Source organism: Phodopus roborovskii, unplaced genomic scaffold (assembly GCF_943737965.1).
Source record: "Phodopus roborovskii unplaced genomic scaffold, PHOROB, whole genome shotgun sequence".
Classification (NCBI taxonomy): Eukaryota; Metazoa; Chordata; class Mammalia; order Rodentia; family Cricetidae; genus Phodopus; species Phodopus roborovskii.
The window spans coordinates 9,633,024-9,660,966 of record NW_026126525.1 but is presented as its reverse complement, the minus strand read 5'-3'; the positions used below and the strand labels follow the sequence as shown (position 1 = coordinate 9,660,966).

Below are 27,943 nucleotides of genomic sequence, written 5' to 3'. Positions count from 1 at the left end.
GACTGCAGTAAACAGACCGATACCACTCCTCATCCCATGCCCCCCATACCAATTTCCAATTGCCTTTTTCTTGATTTACTAAGGTCTCCCTAACTCTGCCTAGCTATACCTTATGCGGTCCCTTTGTGTGTTTTTTGCTTGTCTGTCTGAGAAAAGATCTCACTGTGTAGCCCAGGTTGCCCTTGAATTTGTTGTAATCTTTTTTCCCCAATCTCCCCAATGCTGGGATTGCAAATCTGCATCACTATTCTCAGCTTTGGATACATACTCAGACCAGCCCTATAGAGATTCCTTTCTTGGAGACATCGTGTTTTATTCCAGTACTGCTTTGGGTCTAAGTGTTCCCTTTTTCTCCAAAACCTTTCTTAGCCCCTCTCTCTGCTGCCCAGTTCCCTTGTCTGTGCAGGTAACTTGCCCCCCCCACCAAAAGTGTCCTTACCTTTGAACTAGTTTATCTCCTGATACATAATGCCAAAGCCCCCTGTCCTCATCCCTATAGCCTTGTAAATTTTCTGTCACTATTACCATTCTACACTCACTGTAAGCCTCTAGCTGCCTGCCATCTCCATCACCCTGGGTCACAGAGCACTGTAGACATAACTCTCTTTAAGGGGATGGGTGGAGTCCAGGTCTGCTCAGCATCTAACCTATCCCCTGGGAGGGAATCTGGTGCAGAGTGTATGGCCTTGTCCTTTCCTCTCAGGTGAGGGTGCCTCTCTAGGCTGGGGTAGGAAGTTGGAGCAGACATGAACTGCTGGGGTTTGTTCATTCAAATGCACATTTGGGGCTGGATTGTTGGTGTCTTTCCCCCATCTTTTATCTTTTACCTGTGCCTTAGGCTTACAAATTTGGTAACTTTGCAGGTGAGGTTTTGATGACTTCTCAGGGGGAGCTTGTGACACTATGCCTATTCAGTGGGCGTGGCTACAAACAGTAAGGAAAGAACTCATGGATTGGTGTTGTATGCTATTGTTTTCTTGTACACATTAACTACTTGGACAGAATCATATACTCAGGGTCATTTAACTCACTGTGCCAAAAACCTCTATGAAAATATTTTTTTTCAAATGCCCAACTTCACCTACAAGTATAAAACAAAAAGGTAAAATATGGTAAGACAACTTTACATTAATCTGATTGTTTAATCAAGGTTATTTTATTTACATATATTCATTTAAATATATTTAATGTATATATTATAATACTCATATATATTCACAGCGTTGGCATAGTTATGACAAAATAGACTTAAATGTCTCTTAGAAACACAAAATGATAAGAACTTCCTAGAAAGAAATTTGCAAGTCTTATTAAGAATTGTGCAATGTTTTTCTTGCCTGCCATGGTAAAGATGTGTCTTCACCTGGGTCTGGTGTGTGTGAGCCCAGGAATTAAGTACTCCAACCTCTGTTTCCTTATTTATCAAGGGGCCAGGATGACATGGTGCAGTCTGTCTCCTCAGAAGAGTTTTGTATCATGGCGGTTGAGACAGTAGCTAATGCATCTCCAGAGGCCACAAATATAATCTCTATTGATATTATTAGTTATACCCTTTTAATGTCATCCTTTAATAATGATCAGGAATGCAGGTGGAGATTTGTGCACAACACCTTTTATTGTGACCTTAAGTAGAAGAGGGTAGACAAAATTCCACTCTATAATAAACATGATATTTCCTACTTGTTGACTTAAAGCTGAAATATCATGTAGTCCTTCAAAGCCACGTCAACAAAATGTCCCTAATGGCATGTGGAAAGTGCAGTGTGCCCACATTTCATATAATCTCATCTGTGTAAAACTCTACATGTGAAAGTCCATGTAGGAAAAGCATAAAAGAAGGTAGAATGTCAACATCAGCAGTTCTGAGCTCCGACAAGCACGTCTAAGGTGATTTTTGTTTTTTGTGTATACTTTGAAGAATTATTTTCCACATCTTATTCTATAGATAGTTTTACTGTCAGAGAAATAAAGCCCTGGAATATATTGTGAACACTGCTTGGTCCCCCCTCTTCTTTGTAGATCATTGCAGCTCTAGGATTGGAGGCTTAAGCCAGCTTGCAGGTGGTGCTCAGTGGGACTGGCCACTTGTGGCCCAGTGTCCTGAGCTCCGTGTCTGCCCTGGGGGACAATAATTCTTTGAATGTAAGTCAGAACATTTGTATTGATCCTTAGGCTCTTGTCACCCTGGTTTCTGGCTTCCTTCCTGTATCATCCATCTTACTGCGGTCTCCCAAGGAACTTTTTCCAAAAAGATTTTGATTTCAAGCTTCTGGAAAAGAAAAAAAGCTATTTCCTAGGTTTTAGAAATTTATTATTCTTCTTTTCCTTGGCTTAATAAAAATCAGTCAACCAGCCATGATTCACAGCGGGATTCAACCACATATTTATTTCAGTGGTGGTTTGCTGGGGCTGCTGTATGTACGACAGGAGTGGGAGGGGAGGTTTAGGTGAAGGGATTAATACAGGAACTCCCTCAGATTGTTGTTTTGGAATGAATTTATTCATAGGATTGGGTATTCAATGTGACTTTTTGAACAATAGAATAAATACAGGCAGTGAACAAAAAGAGTTAGAAAGTCCAACTTTCAAACTGAAGTAGTTATAATCTCCTGTGGAAGGCAGAGCTGTAATCTAACTGGATGAATGTGACACTGTGGGCAACTCGTGGTTGACTTTTATATTTTCAGATGTCATTTATTGATTTCTTCTTCGCCTCTGGGTATTCACTCTATCATGCCCTGTGATATGCCATGGGATTGATGGATGCCTTCTTTCCCACGGCTGCTTTAGTGGGGAGCTATGGAAGGAAGCCAAGGTCCTGACTGATTGCAGTCTGTACTCTTGAGCCCTTCCCACTGGCCTCTGGGATCTGAATGCACACAGCCCACCACATTTGCTTTGAGGTTCCCTCAGATATGGTTGGGAGGACAGAAGTATGGCGGGGTGCATCAGCTACTTTTCCATTTGCTGTGATCACATACCCCACAGAAGCAACCTGAGGAAGGACGGGTTTGTTTGGCTTATTAGCTTATGAGAATACTGGGAACAGAGAATGGCGTGGTAGAGAAAACTCTGTGACAAAGATATGGCAGCAGAAATGTGAGATATGGACACAAAGATGCGTGCTGGTGTTCAGGCAGCTTCCCCCTTTTTTATTCAGTTTACGACCCCAGTCTATGAGCATAGTGCCAGTCATGTTCAAGATGTGTCTTCCCTCTGCATTTAAGTCTTTCTTTCTGCATTTAAACAACCTCAGACCAGTGGCTCTCAACCTGTGAGTTGTGACCCTTTTGGGGTCAAACAGAAAAATCCAAATATCTACATTATGATTCAAAACAGTTGCAAAATTATAGTTATGAAGTAGAAACAAAGATAATATTTTTAGTTAGCGGGTCACCACAACATGAGGAACTGCTTTAAAAGGTCGCAGCATTAGGAAGGTTGGGAACCACTGTCCTAGAGAATTCCCCAGTGTGGCTCTAAATCTGAAGTTGATAATCAAGATTAACTGTCACAAGGACTGTAATGAATTCCTGTATTTGTCTGTAGCCATAGAAAGAGGACCCGGCCAATGTTGGGATAGGATAAACTCTGCTACGAGGAGAAAGGCTGGTCAGAAGTTCACCAGCTGTGGGATGTCTGATAGGATAAGGGAGAATCAGTCAGTTTTGTCACTTATTGTCCACCAGAGGTTTTTCAAGACAGTTGTGGGGCCTAAAACAGGACACACTGAGGTTTCTCTGACTGACTGACTATCTGACAAGAAGCAAGTCAAGAGAGGAAGGGTTTCATTTTGGCTGGCTGTTGGAGGGATAGCCTGCATTAGGTGGTAGGAGACAGGAGGCAGATAAAATGAGGCTAGAAGCCAGGCTGAACTGTAACCTCAAGGCCTACTCTGCCAGACCCAGCAAACCACTTCTTCCAGCTAGGCCCTCCTTCCTGAAAGCCCACAACCTCAGAAAATAGCATCACCAACTGAGGGTCCAAACACAGGAACCTGTGGGGGGCACTTTACAACCAAGGCAGTAACAGGTGGTTAGGGAAAGACAGCAAGCCAAGATGTTTGTACGGAAATCCCTGGGGGCTGGAAGTCGCATGCAGGGTGTTTAGGGGTTGGGTCAAGGACAGGGTGAAGATGTAGGGAACAGCACTGGTAACAGAATCCAGAGTCCAGTGAAGTGCAAAATGCAATAAAAATAAGTCAGAAATGGAGGTCACAACACACATGGACTAAGTGGAGTCAACCAGAACCCTTGGTGGGGGTGGCGCTGTGGTGTCTTGGAAGGAGTAGAGAGTTTCAAGATGGCTGCTGAAAAGCAGGAGGACTGTTCGTAGCCTGGCCACGGCTGGATAATGCACTGGATACCTATTTTGTTCTGCATGCACACAGCTTTCTGGAATCCCCAAGATCAGACAAATCAATAGATACTGATTTACTAAACTCTCAGGCTACTCCAGAGACCTGCTTACTTTGTCCTCAAAGTGTCACTGTGATGACAATTCTTTCTCATGTCTCTGGCTTGGAAAGCTTCAGTCAGCTGCAGCTGTTCTCTAGCCCAACCGAACATCTGCAAATCTCGTCCACACATGCCCAAACCCAGGGTGCTCTGCCCACACTTGCCTGGAGGAGGAGGAGGAGCTCATGGAACCCCAACCAATGGGGTCTTTCCTAGGTAGTGAGTGTTTCCTGGGCTTCCATCCTCATAGAACACTACCTTCATTTGTTCTATTTTCTGAAGCATTTCAACTTCTCCAGGCCCACCCCCCATTGTTGTGATCCCACCTTTGGGGGCGGCATGGGGTAAGAACAAAGCACTTGGTAATAAGCATGTCATACATAGCTATGAGGGTTGGAGAACAGCATCCTTCTTATATTTCCTTTAGTGTAGTCACCATTTCCTTAATAATATACTGAAGGGCTCTAATAAGGATTCATTTGACTCCTAGGATATCATGTTATTGTCTCTAATACTGGTGAAAGGTCGCCTGCTATTTGAAACACCCAAGTTCAAAAAAAGATCAGGGACCTTGGTGTGGTGATATATTGTTTATGATCTAATAAAGTCACTGAAGATCAGAATGCAAAGCTAGCCACAGCTGTGGAAGCTGGGTAATGATGTAGCACAAACCTTTAATCCCAGGACTCAGGAGAAAGAGGCAGATGGACCTCTGTGAGTTCAAGACCACCCAGGACTACATGAGAGTGAAGCAGTCTAAAAGAGAAATAGAGGTCACACCTTTGATATCAGAACTAGACAGGTGTATAAGATAGGAACAGGGCATTCAGTATTCAGTCATCTGGCATTCAGTCTCCAGCCATGCTGAGAATTCATGGAGCCAGGATCAACCTCTCAGTCTGAGGTAGAGGTAAGAGCTAAAGGCTGGTTGCTTTGCTTTTCTGATCTTCAGTGACTTTATTAGATCGTAAACAATCTATCACCATACCTCAGTTTTGTGTGTTGGTAGAAGAGTCGGCATTTTTGAAGAAGACACTTTGACTTAATTTCTGGGGCAGCAATAATGGGTCTCATGCTGAATGGAGTGCTGGTGTGGTAATGAGACCTACTTCCCGTACTGAGAGTATTTGTAGATGATCAACAGTTAAATCAACAGTTAATGCTTCTCCAAAAGTGCAGGAGCCAGATCTCTTTTAGCAGGGATCATGGATGCAATTTGTGTTGCTGGCATGGCCTTATTTTTTTTTAAGAGCAGATGTGGCCCAGATCACTGACATGATCTATAAAACCAAAAGATGAGACAGGACATCTGAGACTTGGTAGGGTAGGAGCAGGTTCAAACAAGTGCTTAGAGTCCTCTGAGAGAAACATGGAAAAGACCTAAAGCCAGAGTCCTTGCTCCCTCAACTATTTTCTTGGATGTGATTAGGATCCCTGGGTTTCTTCTGCCATGGAGATGAAAAATTATGAAGGAGACTTTGAGGTAATTACCACTTGAAGGCAGAGCCGAGGAAGTGCTCACACACAATGGAGGCTGAACCCGATTGAGCTCTTTATTAAGGGTTGACTATTATATGAGTGAGAACAAGAGAGTGCTGGCTGCATGAGACAATTTGTTTTATGGCTTTAATCAAGGCTGGTATGACAGAGCTGCTGAGAACCATCTATCAGGTCATGAAAATGATTTTTCCACTCATGGCCCTTTGTTATAAACCCATCTTCACTTAAAGACTAAAGTGTTCATGCAACTCAATCCAATTATCTACTGACCTCACTCTCCCCACACCAATAGCTGACTGCTGAGTGCTGGCTCTGAAGGCCACGTGGGGGAGTCCTGTGGCAGGCTCCAGAGCCTGTGCTGGGTGAGGACTCCCAGCCGTCGAGGGCTCTTGCTCCTGGGGGAGCCTTTTCTGTTGGACTGATGGTTCTCTCTACCACGTCAAGTATCTGACACACAAAGCCCTCGCACTTGAAGGTCGTTCAATTGGAAAGACATGAAAATTCAATTGCTGTGCCGGGTCTAGCATTTACTGAAACCATTTACTGAAAAGCATCAAGCCCTCCATTTGTTCAAGTCCTCAGCTTATGCTTTACTAGGGTGCGACCTCTTGGCTCCTCTCCAGATGGCTGAGCTGCAGCTGTGGTAATTGAAGCCCCTCTGCCCTGTGGTGCACCGATTAAACCTTGGCACATGAGCGTCAGTGTTTGTTTCCCTCCTCTTCCCTCTCCAGACTGCCACCCTCTGTGCCAGCACTGTGTAGCTAACCTCCATGACACCGGTAGCATCTGCCTAAAGTGCCAGCATGCCCGCCACCTGCTGCTCGGGGATCACTGTGTTGCTGATTGCCCTCCTGGACACTATGCAGAGAGGGGCACTTGTAAAAGTGAGTAAGTGCCAGACATGGGCAGGGTTGGGGTGCTGATGAAGTTCTTCTGACATCACAGAAGGCTTTGGTGTCTCAAAGAGAAAGGATGCTGGAAGCATTGCACAGGGCTGCAGCCTGGCCCAGGCCTGTTTGAAGTATTTATTTCCACCTGTTGCTTTGAGGCAGGAGAGGGGTGCCTTCGTTGTCTTCTCACTGCCAGGCCAGAAGACCCAGAGAAAGCTAGTTCATCAAGGAGAAGCTTGTTTTGTCTGTCAGTTGGAAGGTACAGCCCTTTGCGGCAGGAAAGTGGGGTCCCTGAGCTTGAGACAACTGCTTTTGCTTCATCCTCACTTGGGAAGCAGAGCGAAAATGAATGCTGGTGTTCAGTTCACGTTTTCCCATTGTAGTCAGTCCAGGGCCTTGACCTACGCAATGGTGCTGCCCACATTTAAGTCTGCATCATCCAGCCTCAGTTAACTTCACCTAGAAGCTCTGCCACAAACATACATGGAGGTCTGTCTCCTAGTGAGTCTAGATCGTGGCAAGTTGACAATACCAAACATCACAAGGAGATCATCCTGGTTCCTAGTTTTTACTTGTGTCTCTTCCCTCTGTAGGATGCCATTCTTCCTGCAAGAGCTGCCAGAATGAAGGGCCTTCCTCCTGCTCCTCCTGTAATACCGGTCTGGTTCTGACACACATTGGTACCTGCAGTACCACCTGCTTCCCTGGGCATTACCTGGATGATAACCAAGCGTGCCAGCGTAAGTTACTGAGCTGTCTCCCGCTGCCCTTCTGGGAAATGTGAAGTCCTTGCTTCTACCTGCTCCTCCAGCACCCTTTATTTTATATAAGAAAAGAAGCTAGTCTGCAAAGGCAATATGGATGCCATTAGCAGAACATGGCTTAGGTATCAGCCCAGTTCTAAGTGGCAGCTGTGCAATCTTGGGCAAGCCATTTAACTTCTCCTTTGCAGTTATCTCATACAAAGTAGAAATATTGGTCAATCTCTCTATGGTTATCTGAACAATCCAGCCCTTTGATCCTGAGCAGAGAAGGGGCCTGTGCTGGCACACGGTCAGTGGGCTTGCACGTCTGTGAATTTAATTTACCTTCTCTCTTCATCTATTTATCCTGACAACATGCAGGGTATCACGTGTAAAGTATTTCCTCTTCATCCCAAAATACAAGTTATTCATTTCTTGTACAAGAGTTACATCTATAGGTGTCATCTCAAACAAGTATGGTTATAGTTAATTATACTGAATGGGACATGAAACGTTTGGTTATATTAGAGAATTGGTCTGGAAAACAATTAGGACATTCTTCACAGATGAAGGGACAGATGAAGGCTGAGGCTGCCTGTGTTATTCCAGTCACTGAAAGTCACTCAAAAAGCTATCATGCTGGGGCTGGGAAATGGCTCAGCAGTGCCAAGCACCTGCTGCTGTTCTTGCTGAGGACCTGGGTGGGGTTGCCAGCACACACATGGAATCTTAAACCGTCTGTTACTTCATTCCCAGAGTAGATGTCCCTTTCATGGCCATGTACACATGTGTCACTCATACATCTATGAAAGAAAGTACCCCATAAATAAAAAAATAAATATATCCTTAAATATTGTTACACCTTTGAAGATCACTGTGAACAAATACAGTGGTGATATTTCAATTTTATGTTGTAGGAATTCTCATGTTGAAGGCATTATAGACTAGTGACTTTGGGGAGTCTCTAGAGTTGGGGGACTCGAGAAGTCTAAGTGCTAATGCCGCTTACTATCATATACCCTTAAGCAAGTCAATTCACCTTAGACCTTGGTGCCTTTCTATAAAGGGGGAATGTCTCGGTTACTTTTTCTGCTGCTGTGATTAAAAAAACAAAACAAAACAAAAACCCTGACAGAGGCAACATACAGGAGAAAAGGTTTCTTTACAAGTATTTTTTTCTGGGGTATATAGGTATATAGTCCATCATGAAGGAGAGGACCTGTGGAAGGCATCCAAGTCATGGTGGCAGGCTGGTTGGTCACATTGCATCCACACCTAGGAAGCAGAGAATGAACAGGAATTAGCGCTGGGCTGTGAGACCGCAAGGGCTGCCCTCAGTGATCCACTTACTCCAGTGAGGGTCCTCTTCCCAAAGTTTCCACAACCTTCCCAGACTGCCCATTGGGTACCAAATGTCCAGACATGAGCCTGTGGAAGTCCTGTCTCAATCGAATGGTAGTGAAGAAATTATAACAGTAGCCACATCCAAACACTGTAGCACTTAACACAGACCCCAGCAGATAGCATGATTTCTTTCACCATAGATTACTTTTTGCTATCAAGCCCATAAGGAATGAAAAGCTAACCATTCAAGGAAAGATACTTTTATAGATAGAGACAGGAATAATGGTGCCTCTCCTAGTTCACTGAATTGTGTATAAGCGTTTGTATTTGCAGTGTGATCTATAAACCCCAGAATTTTGCATCATCGGTACCGGAGATAGGAACTTCTTTTGTACCAATGGGAAGATCTCCTCACATTTGTAATGAAAACTCAGCTGGGTATACATCAGCTGTCTGCCAGGACTGGCACATTCTGTGAAGTACAGCGGCAGGAGTGAGATACGTGCATTTCTATTCAAGAGCAAGAGAGTGTCTGTTGGTGGAGAAATAGTGACTTAGATTTAGGAGGATCTTCACAGCCTCAGAATCACAGAAAGAGGAACTCAGAAGTAAACAGAATCCCTTGTATGAAGGATAGGTGACAAAATTACATCACGTTGCAGTACTTCTCCCCAGGGAAACCTTTCCCCTTGCTACAGGGTGGTCCCTGCACAAACTGCAGTGATACCCTGGCAATGGCATCTCCTGGAGAGTTTCTATTGAATTAAGACCCCTAACTCTCATCTTCAAGTTTCATTCTTTTCCGTAACAGACTGAAATAAGCCCCTCAATTGGGCTGAGTTTCTGTTACATGGGACAAACAGAAAAGCATCGGCAGTGCCCCTTTGAGGTGTTCATCATAGGTAATTATACTGTGTCAGTTTTAGAAACTGCGTGGTAACGCGCTTTTGAGGCAGTGTATGTAACCAGCATTATGGGAAGTGGCGACGACTGTGAAACTCACAAGATTCTGTTTTATAAAGAACCTAGAAACCTTTAAAGATTTATTTATTTTATGTATGAGTACTCTATCATACATAAAATAAATAAATCTTTAAAAGAAATCAAAGTTTGAGAGAGAGAGAGAGAGAGAGAGAGAGAGAGAAAACACAAGAGGTAGGGACTATGATAAGTAAACTGCTGGGTATTTGATCCATTGTGCTTTGGAGTTGGAGAAGAGCTCCAGGGTACCTGCACCAGCCTTGAACCCAGAGCTGGGACGGGTGAGGGAAAGAAGCCAGCTCTCCTGTTGGAGGACTGATTGGTCTGTTCTTTCTGACTGGCTCTAAAATTTCTCTGTTGAGCAATAAAGAACAAGCCCCCTCCCTCATCCACATATCTGCCTTTCAGAGTTTGTAATGAACTCATTTCCCTCCTGGACTTTGTTTGGGGGCAGAGCTGGAGCCAGGGGGGTGTTAAAGCAGAGGTGGTGAGTGTTTTTCAGACCTGACTTGGGTTGCATGCTAAGAGAGACTGTGCACCCCACATGTGGTGAAAGACACTGGCAATGTGTCTCTGCTCCCCTTAGTGAGTTCTGAGGCTGGTAGCTCAACCTCCAAGAACTGCCTGTTTCTCCCAGTGCAGTCCTGCTGATGTGGCTGCAACAGAACCCACTTGTTGTAGTTTCCATATATGATGTAGATAACACCCAGACACAAGCTTCTGGCAGGTAGGAGAAAGTGCAGATTGGGAGGCTGTGGCATCCGTGGGACTACCACGTGAAGGACCAGCACAGCTCTTTACTGATTGCCTGGAAAGGAAGGAGAGAAAGCAACTGAAGACAGAGTTGGTGGCCACCTGCTCCTCGGTGTGACAGTGTTGCATCCCCTATGTATTCCACGAAGCCTTCTAGAATTGAAAACACTCACCATAAGTAAATCATGTTCTTTTGTACATCATAGTCCCCAGGAGGAGTGACAGACTGAATAGAGAGATTGAGGGGCATGGGCACAGATGAAATAGGCCACTCCCAGTCTTCAGCTATCAGGACAGAAGTGACCTGTGAGCCCAGGCAGAGGAACTGGCACTTGGATCTCATTGTGCAGCCCCTTGTCCCATAGCAAGGTCCGAAGAATACTAGGGTGCACGGAGGGTTCTCAGCTTAAGCTTATGCGTGTCAGCGTCTTTAGTACCATGTTTCAGTTTTAATTGACGCTGTTAGCCTTTGATTGACTCCATAGCTCAGGTGGTGTGTCTGTAGGAACTGCTGTCCTAGCCACATTTCTCATCCTGTGTGTGGCCATTTGCTTTAAGAGCAGAAATGTGTGACTTCTTTTTTTAATTTTTCGTTTTTGAGGTTATCAGTTAATTATATCATTTTCCCACTTCTCTTTCCTCGTTCCACACACCCCTCTTTGATCACTGGTGATTCTAGATTTTTGTCACGTTGACAGTTAATGGTAATAACTACAGTGTCTCACTAAGCACAGTGTCCTTGTGGCCCCTTCATGCTGTGGTATATGTCAGCCCCTCACTCCTGTTCAGAGATTAATAATACATGCCATGTGCAGCAACAGTCAATGAAAACTTAACCCTTTGCACATATTGATGAGATCCAAGTACATATGTACATACACATATGTATGTATTCCTGAATACATGAGTACAACCTGCTTGCTCTATATAACATTACTTGCATGTGTGACCTTTCTTAAGTTCTGCTTATTTCACTTAATTACAGGTTTATTTCCTCTAGTTAAAAAAACCCACTGAATTCTTATTCTAATTGCAAGACACAACTGGACATATTTCCCATGTTGGTATAAATGTAGCATGTTAAAATATCATGGGTCATTAGTGTCTTTGAAGTCATTATTAAAAATACTGATCAAATAACACCTTATGCCTCGATCACTGTAATATCCTACCAGGGAATCTTATTTTACCAAATTCAAAAATATACCAATCAGTTTTGAATATGCATCTCAACTTTCTTCAAGGGTATCTATAGCTTTTTTTTGGCTCTGTTTGATCAGTGGTGTGTGTGTGTGTGTGTGTGTGTGTGTGTGTGTGTGTGTGTGCATATGTGCATATGATTTTATGTGTTTGTGTGGACACCTGGATGTGCATGAATGTATGTGGTTGTGCCCATGGAAGCTGAAGAGCAATGCTGGATATCTTCCTGTGTCGCTTTCCACCTTGTTTATTGAGATGGAATTTCTCATTGAACCTGGAGCCTGTGAGCTCTGAGGGTCCTCCTGCCTCTGCCTCCCCAGCCCTGAGTTTTAGATGTGCCCTGCCTAGCCTAGATTTCACATCCAGACTTGGGACCTCATGCGTGGGAGCCATCTCTCCACCCTCCATCCCCGCCTCACTGTTGCATCCTTAAGTTTATCTCAGCTATCTTTATTGATTGCTTTCCTGAAATCAACATCTGTTCATAGAAATCCTAGCCATAAAATATTAGTCCATATAAACTTGCAACAAATATAATATTCTTTTCTAATTATTCTAAATATCTGTTTGAGAATCCATCTTAGAATTTTCTAAGCACCCCAAAATGCAAATCTTCATGATCATATGAATAGTGGCTCTGCCTGTAGGTAAAATAGGAGTATTTGGTTCCTTTTATTTTGTAGGAAAGTAATTTCCCTGAATTGTGTTGCAGTCTTTGATGTGGTATAGATGTAAAACTCACTGTTCTTTCCCTCTAAAATATGCTGTGAGAAAATTTTGGAATCAGGCAGAAGTGTGTGTGTGTGTGTGTGTGTGTGTGTGTGTGTTGTGTGTGTATGTGTGTGTGGTGTATGCATATGTGTGAGTGTGTGTGTTGTGTGTATGTGTGTATGGTGTATGCATATATGTGCATGTGTGAGTGTGTGTGTGTGTGTGTGTGTGTGTGCGTGCATGTTATATTAAAATACTTGCCTTCTTTCATGTGTGTATGTCTACTATGATAGAACCAGGTTTGTGATACGGAATATTTAAAGGAACAAAACTGGTCTTTGATTTCATGACTCCCATAGCTTAAATGACACAAATGTCAAAGAAACAATCTCTTTAATAAACGCTATTATACATATCAGGAAAGAAATGTTGAGGGTGTTATACAATTATGTACCTGGAAAGTATTGTATAATGAAGATTCCAGAAAAGCCTTCTAGAAGGCAAGACAAAAGGATGTCAGAGTTAAAGATAAGAGAGTGGTGATTGAGAGACAGAGAGAGAGAGAGAGAGAGAGAGAGAGAGAGAGAGAGAGAGGATGGTTATATAAAGGGGATGAAAAGGGTGGAAAGAAGAGAGGTAGAGGAACAAGTTTTATAGAGATGCTGACCAGAAACTTTAGAATTTAAGAAAAATCATGAAAATATTAATAAAAGTATCGTTGATGGATATCAGGTGAGTGGGTTACAAGGAGTCTGGCTAGATATGGGCAAAGCAGAGGGAGTATGTGAGAGTGCTTCAGCAGGGAGGTGTCGAGCGCTATCGCCTTGCCTGCAAGAATGACGCTCAACAACAGGATTCTTCTGCAGCTATGTTTTTGCGCGGCTCATCACAGCAAGTTGAGGGAAGACCCCGAAGGAGGAAAAAGGCACTGCTTATATATGCTTTAGGGAGTCGTGTCCTAAACTGACAGGTGCAGCCCGCAACGTTTGTAAAGGTCACCCCATGACGTGGATCGCGCATCCGCGCCTTGCTGGCTTATGGACAGGAAACCGGCGCCATCTTCAGGAATGGCACCGGTGGCTCTCTACAGGGAGTACTATATGAGAGTGCTCCATCAGGGAGGACTTGTGAGAGTGCTCCATCAGGGAGGACTGTGTGAGAGTGCTCCAGCAGGGAAGACTGTGTGAGAGTGCTCCAGCAGGGAGGACTGTGTGAGAGTGCTCCAGCAGGGAGGACTGTGTGAGAGTGCTCCAGCAGGGAGGACTGTGTGAGAGTGCTCCAGCAGGGAGGACTGTGTGAGAGTGCTCCATCAGGGAGGACTGTGTGAGAGTACTCCAGCAGGGAAGATTATATGAGAGTGATCCAGCAGGGGGATGGTAGCCTTGGTCCACCTTCAGTGGTGGACATAAGAACAGCATAAAGTTTCTAATATTTTGTTGGAGAGTCTGAACAACTAGGATTCAGTGAGTAGCTAGATGTGGGTGGACAAAGTAAAGAATCAGGATGGACACCAAGGTTTCCAATATGGATAACTGAGTAGAAGGAGCAATGGAAGCTGTTAAACTGGAGAGATGCTAGTAGACAGTTTGGGTGCCCCAAATGCATCCCTTATGTACCTGAATGCTAAGAGTTACAGCTCAGTAAGCCAATAAACCAGGTCACGTCTAAGTCCAATGTCTTAAAATACAGGGCTTCACAAGCTCCATAATAAACTTGTCACCTAAAAATAACATGTGTCTATAAAAAAATGATGGGAGGGGGTTAATTTCCTAAGTAATGTTCAAATGAAGCCACTGGTCTCAGAGTCAGTGTGAATTCTGTTGCTAAATCACAGAACAATTTAGATATGGGATTCTTGTTCTTAGATTTATATTCATCTCTGGGAAAATGGATTCCCTTCTTCTATTTTGGAAAATGGAAGTGTATTTTCTGTGTCTTGCTCACAGAGGATTATGGGCCATAATTAAAGGGCAGGCTGGCGTGGGGCTTTGTTCTACTGCAGTGTCTGTCTAGCATTGCTCAGTGCCTCTGTATTTGTGGTTGTAATCATCTGGTCATTTCCCTTTCCTCTCCATTCAGCATGCAACACCCTTTGCAGAAGCTGTGACTCACAGGGCAGCTGCACCTCCTGCCGAGAGCCAAGCAAGGTCCTTCTCTTTGGGGAGTGCCAGTATGAGAGCTGCGCCCCCCAGTACTATCTCGACATCTCCACCAAGACTTGCAGAGGTAAAGGTTTTCCTGAGCTGTGTGAGGATGCTTTTATTCAGGGATGTTCCTTTACTCTAGACACCCACTCCTCATCTTAGGCAAACACTTCCATCAGATGTTCCACACTTTCTGTGAAACAATGATGCACACACGTGTTCATTTATTCATGCATTTATGCATCCATTAAGCAAATTGTTTGAGTTCCTTCAAATTGCCCAGCATTGTATCTGGCATTGGCAAATACATAAGTGGTAGCAATTGGTAAACTAAACCTTTAGTTCCATTTGTTCATAGACATGCTTTGTTTGGCCCATCTAATGTTCTGATGTGTTGAAGTTCTGATTATCTCTTTTCACACCAGAAATATAATACTTGAGATTTTTCATTTCTTTTGAGAAGTTCAGAAATATGGTAATAGTAGAATTATATTGCTATAGTATAACTATAAGTTAGACTGCATAGCTCTTATCTCTGCTTAACTACAGTCCCTACTGTTCCCTCTATTATATCAGGGTTCTTCTAAAGATGTACATTACCTCCCTGGGATTGTGAGTGTTTGCATTTGCAGCCCTGATTTGCCTGACTGTAAACTTAATCAAGTCAAGACTTATGTCTGAATTGTTAACATACTCAAATGGGTGAAAACACCAAATATCTTTTCCTTGTTCAGCAGTAGCTAGAACTCTTGTGGCAGAGTTCAGCATGGGAAAACTTAGTTTGACTGTTTGCTTTGTCTTCTCTTAAGCTAACCTCTCTCCATGTTTTCTCCTAACCCTCTCATTTTGGCAGAGAAGGTCCAGCTCCAAAACAGAGGTCAAATGTCTGTCAAGGAAACTCTTGGCCTCTGCACATTTTCCATTCTAAGAAACTGGACTTGGTTGTCAACTTAGGTGGTCTTCCATCTTCACAGCAACAGGAACTTTTCTGTTCTTTTCTTTCTAACCAGGGGCTGTCATTTGTGGTGAAAAACAAGATTCTTTCAGATCTTCTGTGTTGTAAATGATTTCATAACTGCTAGTTTTCACAGCTCTGTTTTTAGTCATTTTCCCTCAGGACTGATTCAACCATATAAATGAAGGAGATTACTTTGTACACCTTCAGAGCACATGTATCATCTTGCACATGTGCCTACTACCTATGGACTTAGAGATACTGTGTGAAGGAATAGAGAAATGAGTTCTTCCAGTTTCATAGCTGGGTAGGAAAATGGGCTTGAGAAAGCTTTGAGCAGAATATGTTCTCTAAGAAATTGAACCTCTATTGAGCTGTTAATGTATACGGACATTATACTCACTTAGTTATTGTGATTGAAGCCAGGAACCCAGGAATCCTATGTACATTCTGTACCATTGGGCTCCACCTCTAGCCTCTGTGGTAATTGTTTACATTCACTGTTTCATTTTGTCTCTCCAGGGCCTTAGTAAATGGGCACTAGTGTGTATTTAATTCAAGCCCTAAAGGATTAAGGAAGGTAGACAGGGAAATACAGCAAAATGATGATTTAATAGACTTGCCCAACTTCAAAACTCACATGTTTCACCAGGCTGTTTCCTCACATTCCCAGGTATGAAAGACCAGCTAGAACATTGATTCTCATACAGGAGCTCTCTTATTGCATCAGGGTTTGTTTCCTGGGACATCAACAATGCCAGCTATAAACACAATCATGACTATAACAAGATCACCAATAAGAGCATCAACATTCTTTCCCATGCGCCAGCCCCCAAGACTCGCAACTCAATAGATCTGAGGCTGAGCCTGATGAATATTTTTAGTTCAGATCTCCCTGGACTATTGAAGTTGACATCCAAGGTTGGCCTTACTGCAGCACAGCACTTTGAGGCTGGGTTTACATGTCTCACTTTTATGTTCTCCAGATGTAGGGAACTGTGTCCCTACAGGTGCGTGTTGAACAGAGGAACATTCAAACAACTTGGTTCTACCCTAAATGAGGTCCTGCATTGTCCAATAACCCCCTTCTTTCTGGAGAGTTCCTTTATACATCATTAATTCTTCCTGCCATGCTGTTCCCATCAGGTCCTAAATAGAAGAGTCGTGAGTCTGCTGTCAATGGTGGCAGCATTCTTAGTTATGTCTCTGGTGTCTCCTTACTCCATGAGCCCTGCGTATTTAAAGGTCTGGATTAGGTCTGTGGGGCAGCCTTCCTCTGTAGGGCAGGTTTGGCATGAGGCTGAAGTACTCAGATGCCCCTGGAGTAAGGCCAAGTTGATCTGACTCTTTAGCAGCAGCCCTGTTGACAAGTAGGCTCTGCACAGACTTGGACTGCTCCTTGTACATGTCTGTGTTTGACATAATTAGGAAATGCTAAACCTCAGAGAAGCATTTAAATGTCTACAAGCCGGGACTTCGTTACAGCTCGCTTATCTGCCATCTCTTGTGCTGTCCTCACTTTACCTCTCATAGACACAGACTGTGGCCTCCTAAACACATTGCCAGGACTAATGCAGGATGGAAAGACCGCTGATCTAATGTAGACTTTCTTTCTAGAGTGTGATTGGAGTTGCAATGCCTGTAGTGGGCCTCTTCGAACAGACTGCCTGCAGTGCATGGATGGCTATGTTCTCCAGGACGGTGTGTGCATGGAGCAGTGCTCCGTAGAGCACTACCGGGACTCAGGCTTCTGTAAGCGTAAGTCTCTCTATGACTTCTCAGGAGCCCATGGCAGATTTTCATTTGGCTTTTCTGCTGGTCCTGGTTCCCTCCCTCAAGGCTGTCTTTGTTATAAGTGACAATTTCCTTTTCCTCCACCCACACCCTAATAGACATATACTAAAATCTGATGGCAGCATGACAACCATGCGTTATATGCTCACACAGACATATGTATGTCAACTATTAATTTCTATGTCCTTCAACATTTAGCAGTCCTGTTCTCTAGATAGAAAGCTTTGTATACCTAGGAATTTGAACCAGTGGAAAGACAGACAAATAATTATAATAAAAATAAATATTTCCAGTCACATTAGTGTTTGTTCAACATTTTCCCCATTATGTGATCCAAACTCCCTGGGAGGGGTTTGGGACAGTATTTTTATGTCTGTTATGCAGGGAGAACATGGAAGTTCATAGAGGTAGAGTGGCTAGTCCGAAATCCTCCACTGATAGTTGAGCAACTAACTCCTTCTGGAATGCTTTGCTTGGTGTATGGGTCCTATTGCTACCTGACCCTTGCCTTAAGTACCCAGAATCTACTTGGAAGTCTATACGGATTCCTGCTGACTTAACTTTTACTTTTCAGGCTGCAGTAGACACTGTCTTCAGTGCCAAGGTCCCCATGAGTGCACACGCTGTGAAGAGCCGTTTCTCCTCCTCCAAGCCCAGTGTGTCCAAGAATGTGGGAAAGGACACTTCGCAGATCACGCAAAACACAAATGCACAGGTACCTTGAGTTTTTGCTCAGTGCTTCGGGAAGAACTCAGGGTAGCCAGTAAGTGACGTGCACTGATTCTCAGGTAACCATGAGCATCTCACAAAGACACAGAATAAGTCAGGGAACTTCCTCTAAGTAATTGGTAGCTTTCCATATATGTCTGCCAGGTGCTGCTTAAACAGGATTCGGGAGTGTAGCCTAATAATTCTCTTGCAGGAATCAATATTGTTCCTAAAGGTCTTTTTGGAAACAATGCCAACATTTTATGGGATGCAAAGTTTATATTGAATGGCTCTGAAGTACCCATTAAGAATGGATCAACCATATTGATACAGGCATAGGATTTTCAGCATGTAGATTAAATCACTCATGACCCCAATATTGATATTATACCCTTGAAGAATAGGATTTAGGCAATCATTTAGTGAGAAATACTAAAGCTTTTATTATTAAACTGAAGTTAAACCCAAAGTCTTAACCTCATTGTGTGGGGGATTATCCAAGAACAAATTCCCCTGTGCTCTCATTTCTATTGAAACCTGTTGCCCAGTGTACCCACTAAACAGAATGCGTAATGTTTAATAATGTAATGTTTAATAATAATAATAATAATATGAAGAAACACAGGTAACTTGAGTCTTTGCTGGGTGTGCTTTGGGAAGAACCCACTGAGTTTTATGTCTCTCCATATTTCCTTCACATGTAATATCTCATTTAATATTCCCAACAACTTGGTGAAACATGGTAGACAGTAAGAGTCCTGTTTTACAAGTGGAATGTAAAACCAAGAGAGACTTCGAAGTGTTAAGGCAACATATTAATCTAGATTTCTGATTCCAGTCCAGGATCCTTACACTGTCATACACAGTTTCACCATAATAAACCCCAGCCAAGGAAGCAGGGCAATTAGGCATGAAGCATTTGTCTTTTCAAGGTTATTAACTTCATCCAAAGAAGCCATACGGTTCTTTCAATAGCTAGCTGTCTAGATGCTGCTAATACTACTGTCACGGCTCCCACTCTCGGGTGACATAGCTGTTACAGTATAACCACAGTAAGAGTGAGGAGTGGTGCACTCCAGAAGTTGAGCCCTCCTGGCACTTCAGATTGCAATGCTTGTAATCCTTGCATCTATTGTCTGTACTGGGTTCTATTCCTACTCGCACTGTTAGGACAAGAACATTGCAGTTCAGATTGTAAGACGCATGTCCAGGGTCACAGCTGGTAAGAGGCAGAGAAAGAATGATACCCAGAGGAGCCTATGGGCTTTATCTCTCTAAATGCTGCCTCTTACAAGTCAGTAAGCCTTTTAGAACATCTGCCCATATGCAGTGTTCTTTAGATGACATTGCATACATTGACTTGTGGATATTTCGATTCCATTTCTTCATGAGTGGAGATCAACTCCTACAAATATCAACAGGCAAAGTACATTCTCTTATGTTGCAATGAGGGGGCCATGTATTTATTGTTGGTGTTTTAGCTCTTCTGGTTATAGTTCCTTCATTTCCCTGTGTGGTCCTGCTGGAGGATGTGCCTTACTTATGTCTTCTCTTTGGCAGCCTGCCCTCGGGGATGCTTGCAATGCAGTCACAGAGATCGGTGTCACGTATGTGGCCATGGCTTCTTTCTGAAGAGTGGTCTCTGCATGCCCACCTGTGTCCCTGGTTTCTCTGGCCACTCAGCTAATGAAACCTGCTCTGGTAAGTTCATCTCTGCCGGTAGTCTGGTGATGTTAGCAGTCACTTCTCTGTGCAAATACCTCCAGATATGGCTGATGCCTGCCTGTTATATGAAACTCAGCAATTCCTGTCAGGTGGAAACCCCTGCTGCTGCATAAGGTGCTATTTGTAGAACATGGCCAATTAGGAAAGCCTGACTCCTAATTTCTTTGATCTTGGGATGAAAAAAAGAAGTGATCTGCACCTTAAAAGTCAAAACGATCAGAGAAGAAGTATAATGTAAGTTCAGGTGTGTTCTTGAATTGCAGCCAAGCCTTAAGAAATCATATATATATTACAGGTCTAATGCATTGTTTGTGTTCATGTAAACTTGTTTATCTAATTCAGTGGAGATACAGTGGTGTATCTTTTATGCAGACAGTGGGGAGATGTTCCAAATGAATAGTGTGAGGAGACTGCTTCATTAAGTGCAGGTATTTGAAGTCAATCGATTGGAAGGTGTACTATTAAAAGAGATCCCTCCCAACACAGAACAGACATCTCACTTTAATAAAGCAAAGAGGAATGAATTTAACTTCAGCCCAGTTTTGAACCCTGTAAGTTTTTAGGCCTATAAAGCATGAGAATTACACCATGACCTAAAGTTTCCTGGGTTTTGTTAATTAAGTAACATGAGAATTTGTTTTTGTTTTTCTTTTTGACAGTACTGAAGATTAAACCTAGGGCTCCATGCATGGTAGGCTGGTATCCTACCTTTGAGCCACAACCACAGCAATGGCACAGGACATTTTTTGATACTGACAACCAAACACATAGTCTGTCTCCACATTTTTTATCTCTAAAAATATTTGAACTTTTAAAGAGAAAAATAATATATCTCTGGCCTCCTTTATTGGAATCTTCCTGGGAACTGCTTATGAGTCAGCTTAAAACTCTTGGGATACCACACATGTCAACTTGTGAAAATGGAGTTCACTTTCATTAGAATAACTTTATTTAGAAATCACCTCCATGAAACCTGGCATTCCCACGTTGTCCTCGGTGACCTAGTTGAAGAAGGGAATACTGCCAGATAAAGACCTTGACTAAGTACCTTGCAGTAGAAAAGACAAATTCTATGTTTAAAGACCCTATTTTATTGGATGCTCCATGTGGACAGAGACAATCAAATTTTGAGACACTCTGTATGTACTTCCCATGAATTCTGACTCTGGCCATTTCTCTGTGGATGAACTGGAACTCTTCTAGTGATGGCGTCAAGCACCTGCCTCTTCGCCTACTCTTGCTGGATCTGATGTGACAAGTGTGTCAGGGAAAGACTGGTTTTCAAACCTGCCAGTTCATTAGCATTGCCTGGGGAGTCTATAAAATTAATGAGATCCTTCTCAGAACATCTAATTCGAATCTTTAGCAGCTCAGCCCGTGTCCCCATTATAATAAAATATCCCTATATGCATCCTTATTTGAGTAATAACTCAGCATAATATATACAAAAATCTATCCTTTAAATTATATTACCTAGTGATTTTCTTTAGTGTATTCACAAAGTTGTGTGATGGTCACTAGTATCTAATTTCAGAGCATTTTCATCAGCCTAAAAGGGAACTTCATAACCTTCAGCAGTCTCAGCTCATTTCCCGGGCTCTCCAGCCTCTGGCCATTGCTAATTTACTTTTTGTCTTTGTAGATTTGCCTACTCGAGACATCTCACATCAGTAGAATCCCACAGTACATACATAGCCTTTCGGGTCTAGCTTCCATGCCTGGCCTAATGTCAAAGTGTATCCATATTAGAGCCTGCATCAGTATAGCATTCCTTTTCATTTTTTATGGCTACTATAACTATATTTTGAGGATACACCACTTTCTTTAGACCTATTTGCTTCTTCACCTCTGTGTGTGTTTGCTTTTAGTATTGAATGTTGAACCCATACAGGCACTGTCACTGAGCCATATAGCCAGTTATCTTTTTATCAGTTGTTTCTTTTCTTGACTATTTAGAGCCGTGTTATTATGAGCATCCACAGGCAAATCTTTGTTTAGGCATATTCTCCATGGTCTACCAATAGTATTATTGAGGCACATGCTAAATATATTTTATTTGAAGAACTGACTATATTTCCAAATCATTGCATTTTTTACAAGCTTATCAACAATGCGTGAGGATTGTAATTTCTTTACTGCTTGCCAACAATTATTTTATGATTGAGGATTTGATTTCCATTCTGGCAACTAATGTTGGATGCTTATTTGTGTCCTTATTGGCCTTTTATGTGTAGATCATCTTCAAAGAAAAGCTTATTCAATTTCTTATATATTTTTAGTTTGTCCTTCATTGTTGAGATATAAGAAACTTCTATATGTTCTGGATATAAGTCTTTTTTCCCCTAGATTAAGGATTTGCATTTTCTCCCATTCTGGAGGTTGTCTTTTTATATTGGTGTTTTGAAGTACAAATGTTTTTAACTTCAATGATGTCAGTTAATTTGTTTTTTTTTCCTTTGGTATCATAAAATTTTTTGCCATACCCAAGCAACAATTTCTAGCTTATGTTTTTTGATTTATTTCTATATTGTCTTCCAACAAGTTTGCAGTCTGACTCTTCTATCTAAACTCTGGTTTTCCTCATGTGCTGTGTGCTTCCAGATGAGAATCCTTGGGTAAAAGTGTGCTGTAGTTGTAGACTAGCCTAGATCTCTTCTATGTACCTTTGAGTTATCATTAAAAGGCCATTTCTTTACAATAAAAATATGGGATCCAATAAGTGACCATGATAAGTCTGACCTTTCGGATCATACATTTTTCTAGACAAAATGTACACCCCGAGTCTTCATGTGAATGGCTCCCTGACCCTTGGGATCGGTTCAGTGAAGCCACTGGACTTTTTTCTCCTGAACATCCAGCATCAGGAGGGCAGAGTGGAAGACCTGCTATTTCACATTGTGAGTACACCCACCAACGGTCAGCTGCTGCTCTCACAAAATGGCAAAGAGGTCCAGCTGGAAAAGGCTGGACATTTCAGCTGGAAAGATGTGAATGAGAAAAAGGTGCGCTTCAAGCACAGCAAAGAGAAGCTCAGGTGAGCCAGCTCTGCTCTCTGCTCATGATTTCCTTCCAATCTAGCTTGGCCTGTCCACCCCCCAACCTCCTTCTTAATATCCACCCCTTCTTATAGGGAAAGATTGATACTCCATAAACGCTTTCAGCTGCCTGTCATCCATCCCTGATAATTGCTACCAGAGTATGCTTCTGTTTGAGGCGTTTTCATTTTATCACATAACTTTGGGTAATTCTCTGATGTGGCAGGAAAATTCTGAGTGTAATTACCTGGGCTTTTGGCCCCACAGAAACAAGACTTGTTATATAGCCAGATGCTAGAGTTGCTCCTTCCACATCAGGGCAATGGTAGGGAGCCATGGGCAGGTGAAGGACAGGAGACTGGCTTGTCAAGGTGTCCTTTGGCCCCTAGAATTTGGGAAGAAAACTTGTAGTCACACTTAACTTTTTATTATCCACTCTATGAGATTAATTGTGGCTAATTTCTAAGCGTGATCCAGTTTTCCCCTGGTGCTACACACATTTCTGGCTGTCTTCCCTACCCCGGCTGACATATACTTCTGGAATGCAATTGAGCATTAAGAAGAATTCAAGCAAATTTAGCGTTATAATTGGCAGAGTAAATCTACTAAAGAGAAACCACAGAATACACCCCCAAAGATATGCCTCTGTGTCCCCTATCACCCTGCTCTGCTTAGTCAGACCAGGTAGCTCACCGCAGACTGTGAGTAACGAGGGATAGAAGCCCACGAAGCAGGGATAAGGACACATCGAAATAGTTTTAACTGCCAACACTAAACATGGCTGTTTCTCTTATTGCTTTTATTGATTGATTGGTTGAGATTTAGGCTAAAAGATATATAGGAAGAAAAAAGAGGGTGATTTTTCAATCATAGTTCAGAGTTGATGATTTCAGTAATCTGCAGAGATCATATCATAGGAGCAAACACAAGTAACATTTCCTGAGTGCTCGTGTTGAGCCGGGGATTATGTTAAGCACTCCATGTGAGCTGTGTAGATTATGTTCCTGTTCTACAGCCTGGAGAATATGAGTAATAAGTAGGGAGCTGGTCCTCCCAACCAACACTCTCAGACTCCCCAGACCATGCTTTCAGCCATGATGATTTTTGCCTCCCTGCTATTCTAGTGATAACAAACGTGTTCCCCTCCTCAAGGGATGGGGATTGCTGTACAGCAAGCTCACGCTGCTGTGGAATGTTTCTTTCCATCCAGGCACTCCCCCAAATCCTTCTCCACCAACTGTGCTGATTTGGGTTGACAGTATAATAAGTATAGTTCCCAAGTATATCTACACCTCTCCCCACCCCATCTCCCCCACACACGAATACAAGGGTGCACAAATGCACATACCACACTCACAAAGCGACACAACCATTTACCTCGAAATCATTTGTGGAAAAATGCAAAGTACCATAGACAACTGAAATTAACCTTCTTGTCTACTTAACTTTTTCCACGCATCACCCAATTTCTTGCAGAATTAGTTTTGCACTCTTAAATGGGATAAAATTCAGCAATTTAGGAATTCTTTCAGTACTCTTTCTTGGGATGAATACCCCTTTTAATGTTGTGTTTTCTCTATCTACAACATATCAAACAAATGAAATGACAAATATTGTAAAATGAGATTGGGATAGACACATAAAGCATATATTTGTCTCTCAATGGAACCAAGAATCAATTTGGCTTAACACGTGTTTCTTTATGTTTTCCTGAAAGCACCGGCCATGACTAAGATAAGAATTCTTGAGAATTGAGTTTCTGTGGGCTTAGAATAGTCTTGTGTAGTAGGAGCCAATCTGTTAATGTAGCCAGAGCAAACATGATGAACAGAGATGCTGAGCTCTCCTAGTGGGACTTCAGGGCCACCACACTGCAGTCCCTGCTTTGGTCACTCAGCTGATTCCACTGGTCACATTCTCTTGAAGCTTCGATGTGGGACTGAGAAGGGGCAGCATTGAAATGGGATGGGGAATGGAAGGGAAGAACTACTTGAAAAGAGAGCAAGAAGGTGTCTAATGCTTGTTACACAGAGCTAGAATTCCCAATGAAATCCTGTGTTCTGTTCCGTGAGTGTGAGCATAAACAAATGTATACAATGTTGTTACTGAGATCAAAGTCAAGATAGAAAACAATTCTGTCACTCACACTCTGGTCTCCTTTAAAAAAGAAATAGTTACTCCCTTCATCCCAGTCTCTGGCAACTGTGACCTGGTGTTTCATCTCTGTAGTTTACCCCCTCTAAAATGTCATGTGACTGGAAACACATGTGAGTTTTGTTTCTGCAATTGCTTTCTGGCTCCACCCACATATTTTAGGTACGAATGATTAGTCCCAAGAATACCTTTTAAAGAACCTTTAAAACAATGGGACCCCAAAATCAACCAGAATCTATAATCTTACAATGTGTTGGTCCCACACTTTGCCAGTTGTTGGTGAGTTATGCTTGGCTTGTTGCTGAAGACAAACACCTCTGCCTTCCCTCCTACCAGGGTCTGAAGCTATTTGACATCTGGGGTAGGATGTCAACCCACAATAGACTGAGCCTTCACTGGGTCTTTTGTTTACAAGTAGTAGAAATCAATTTTGACTAAGAAAAATTAGTAATAAGACTGCTCTAACATTGTAGAGGTGGTTCATACCTCAGTGACATTAAGCAATTGCTCCAAGGTAAGTTCTGGGGCTACGACTAAGAAGAAGTAGGATTCCGTTTTTGTTCCTTGTCTGCTCATAGGTGTCATTCACCAGTTTCCTACGGATGAGCTTATTCCACATTCTCCTCAACATGCCAGTTGATGATTACCGGTAGTCAAATGGTCAGACTGCCTCTTGGCTAACAGACCACTCCCAGTTTTTCAGAGACAACCCAGCCATCCCTTCTTAGCTGTATCCACAGTAAATGAGTGTAAGAAGAGGGCAGGGAGGTAAAAATGGCATTATGCAGCCCAGAACTTCAAAGGTTGTTGGGGGCCCACTCACAAGAATTAGGAATGGGGTGGGGAGAGACTGCTAGACTAAGGGTGTCGTTGAAAGCTGGTGGAGCTATAAGACTCCTTTCTATTCTTCAGTTTAACCATTATCCAACCAATCTAGCCCAACAAGGAATTTTTCTGGGGTGTGTGTGTGTGTGTGTGTGTGTGTGTGTGTGTGTGTGTGTGTGTGTGTGTTCTTTAAAAAAATATGAAACAAAACAGTTGTGTTATTTTGTTTTGATTTTAGACAAAGTTTCTCTGTGTGGCCCTGGGTGTTCTGGAACTAGCTGACTGCCGTAAACTCAGAGATCCACTTGCCTCTAACTCACTAATATTGGTGGGATTAAAGGCATTCGTCACCATGCCCAGCTCTAGTTGTGTTATTTTTATGTTACAATGAGACCTTAGACCACAAAATATTTTTTAAACTGTGTTATTTCCTCTGTGTGTATGTGACAGAGAGAGAGAGAGAGAGAGAGAGAGAGAGAGAGAGAGAGAGAGAGAGAGAGGTGATAGTGTGTGTATGTGTGAATGATTTCAGAGACATGTGCATCACAGCACACATGCAGAGGTCACAGGATGACTTTCAAGGTCAATCCTCTCCTTCTGCCATGAGATTTGGGGAAGTGAGGTCATCAGCTTGCACAGCAAATGCTTTTATCCACTGAGCCACCCAGCCAGCCCCATGAGGAGGATTTTTAACTAGTTTCATCCTTGGTGCTTTCTGTTTACAATGCAGATACTGTGTTACTGTAATGATTTGATCTAAATTGTTGTATGAATACAGCTTGAAAAGATTTTAATCCTTTTCTCTTTAAAGACAAATGCAGTGATCATGTTCTCTCACTTCTTCCTTGGCGACTCCTTTAGGAAAGGCTACTTTTCCTTGAAAATTAGTGACCAGCAGTTTTTCTCTGAGCCACAGCTGATCAACATAGAAGCATTTTCAACTCAGGTAATGAAAATGCCCAGCGATGCACAAGATGGCATTCCCACTGGTCCTCAAGAACGATTCCAGAGTTCCTGAAACTTTACCAAAAATGGTTGGGCTGGGACAATGTTCTCCTAGTTTTACCACGAAATGCCATTTGAAATTCTTTTAGTTCTTTGGATAACAGCATTGACAATAGTAACTTCTTCCCATGCATGTCTGCCCTGTGTGTATTTCACATGATACATGCCAATCCTGTGAAATAGTGTCCCCAGTTTACAGATGAGAAAACTAAGGGACTGGAGATTAGCTAGTTTTTCTAATATGATCTAGCTAATAAAAGTCCAAGTTTGTTTCTGGAGAGGTAGCTTCACAGTCTGTGTTCTAGTTACCTATTGGCACCTTGATGAACTGAACTTGATGCTAGACCTACAGAATAACCTAAAATTGTTCCACTTGTTCGTGTTTTCCTCATTCTTAGACAGTTTGTTTTCTCTCCACAGCCCCTCTCAGGGGTCTAATAGTTACAGTACTTACAGCGTCCTATTAGGAATGTACTTAAATGAAGCATCCCTGTGGCCAAGAGCCAAACATAGATCTGAGGAAATCAATGAAGAGGCAAGGAAGTTCAAGAAAATGTCCCTTGACATTTCATGTCTCCTCACTGCCCTGAAAAGTTGTAATTCCAGGTCCATAATCCATACATAGTAGAAGATGGACTAGAGGGAATCTATAGAAATGTGGAAAGAAAAAAAGAGAAAGAAAGGAAGGAAGGACGGAAGGAAGAAAGCAACACTCACTCATAGCTGTAGAATTCTCATGTGGGATGCTGTGATTAGTCTAAGGATACCCTAGTTTTACATATTTATCTCCATACACTGAACAGCAAGAGGGTGAGATACCATCTTCAGAAACAGGATAATAAATACCAATACCTTATATCTTTAGTCCCGGAGTAAAACTAACCATAGACCATAACAGCATAAGCTGAAGGCAGAAGTGACTGCCAAGTAAGTGACTGTGATACCTGCCTCAGTGAGGTGATGTCACTGAGGAGAGATTAGAAACTGGTCCTAAGGTAAGTGTATAAATCTTGAGTTAA

General features: G+C 42.6%; 1 protein-coding gene across 1 annotated transcript in view; it reads left to right on the top strand.

Moving 5' to 3' along the window:
- The window catches only part of Fras1 (Fraser extracellular matrix complex subunit 1), a 245,647-nt gene that overhangs the window by 93,029 nt on the left and 124,675 nt on the right, over positions 1-27,943 (top strand). Inside the window, exons 20-27 of the mRNA XM_051198572.1 lie at positions 6,689-6,841; positions 7,441-7,587; positions 14,659-14,805; positions 17,296-17,436; positions 18,047-18,187; positions 19,741-19,881; positions 22,669-22,939; positions 26,781-26,865. Coding sequence (XP_051054529.1) covers positions 6,689-6,841; positions 7,441-7,587; positions 14,659-14,805; positions 17,296-17,436; positions 18,047-18,187; positions 19,741-19,881; positions 22,669-22,939; positions 26,781-26,865 — 1,226 coding nt within the window. The remainder of the gene's footprint in view (positions 1-6,688; positions 6,842-7,440; positions 7,588-14,658; positions 14,806-17,295; positions 17,437-18,046; positions 18,188-19,740; positions 19,882-22,668; positions 22,940-26,780; positions 26,866-27,943) is intronic.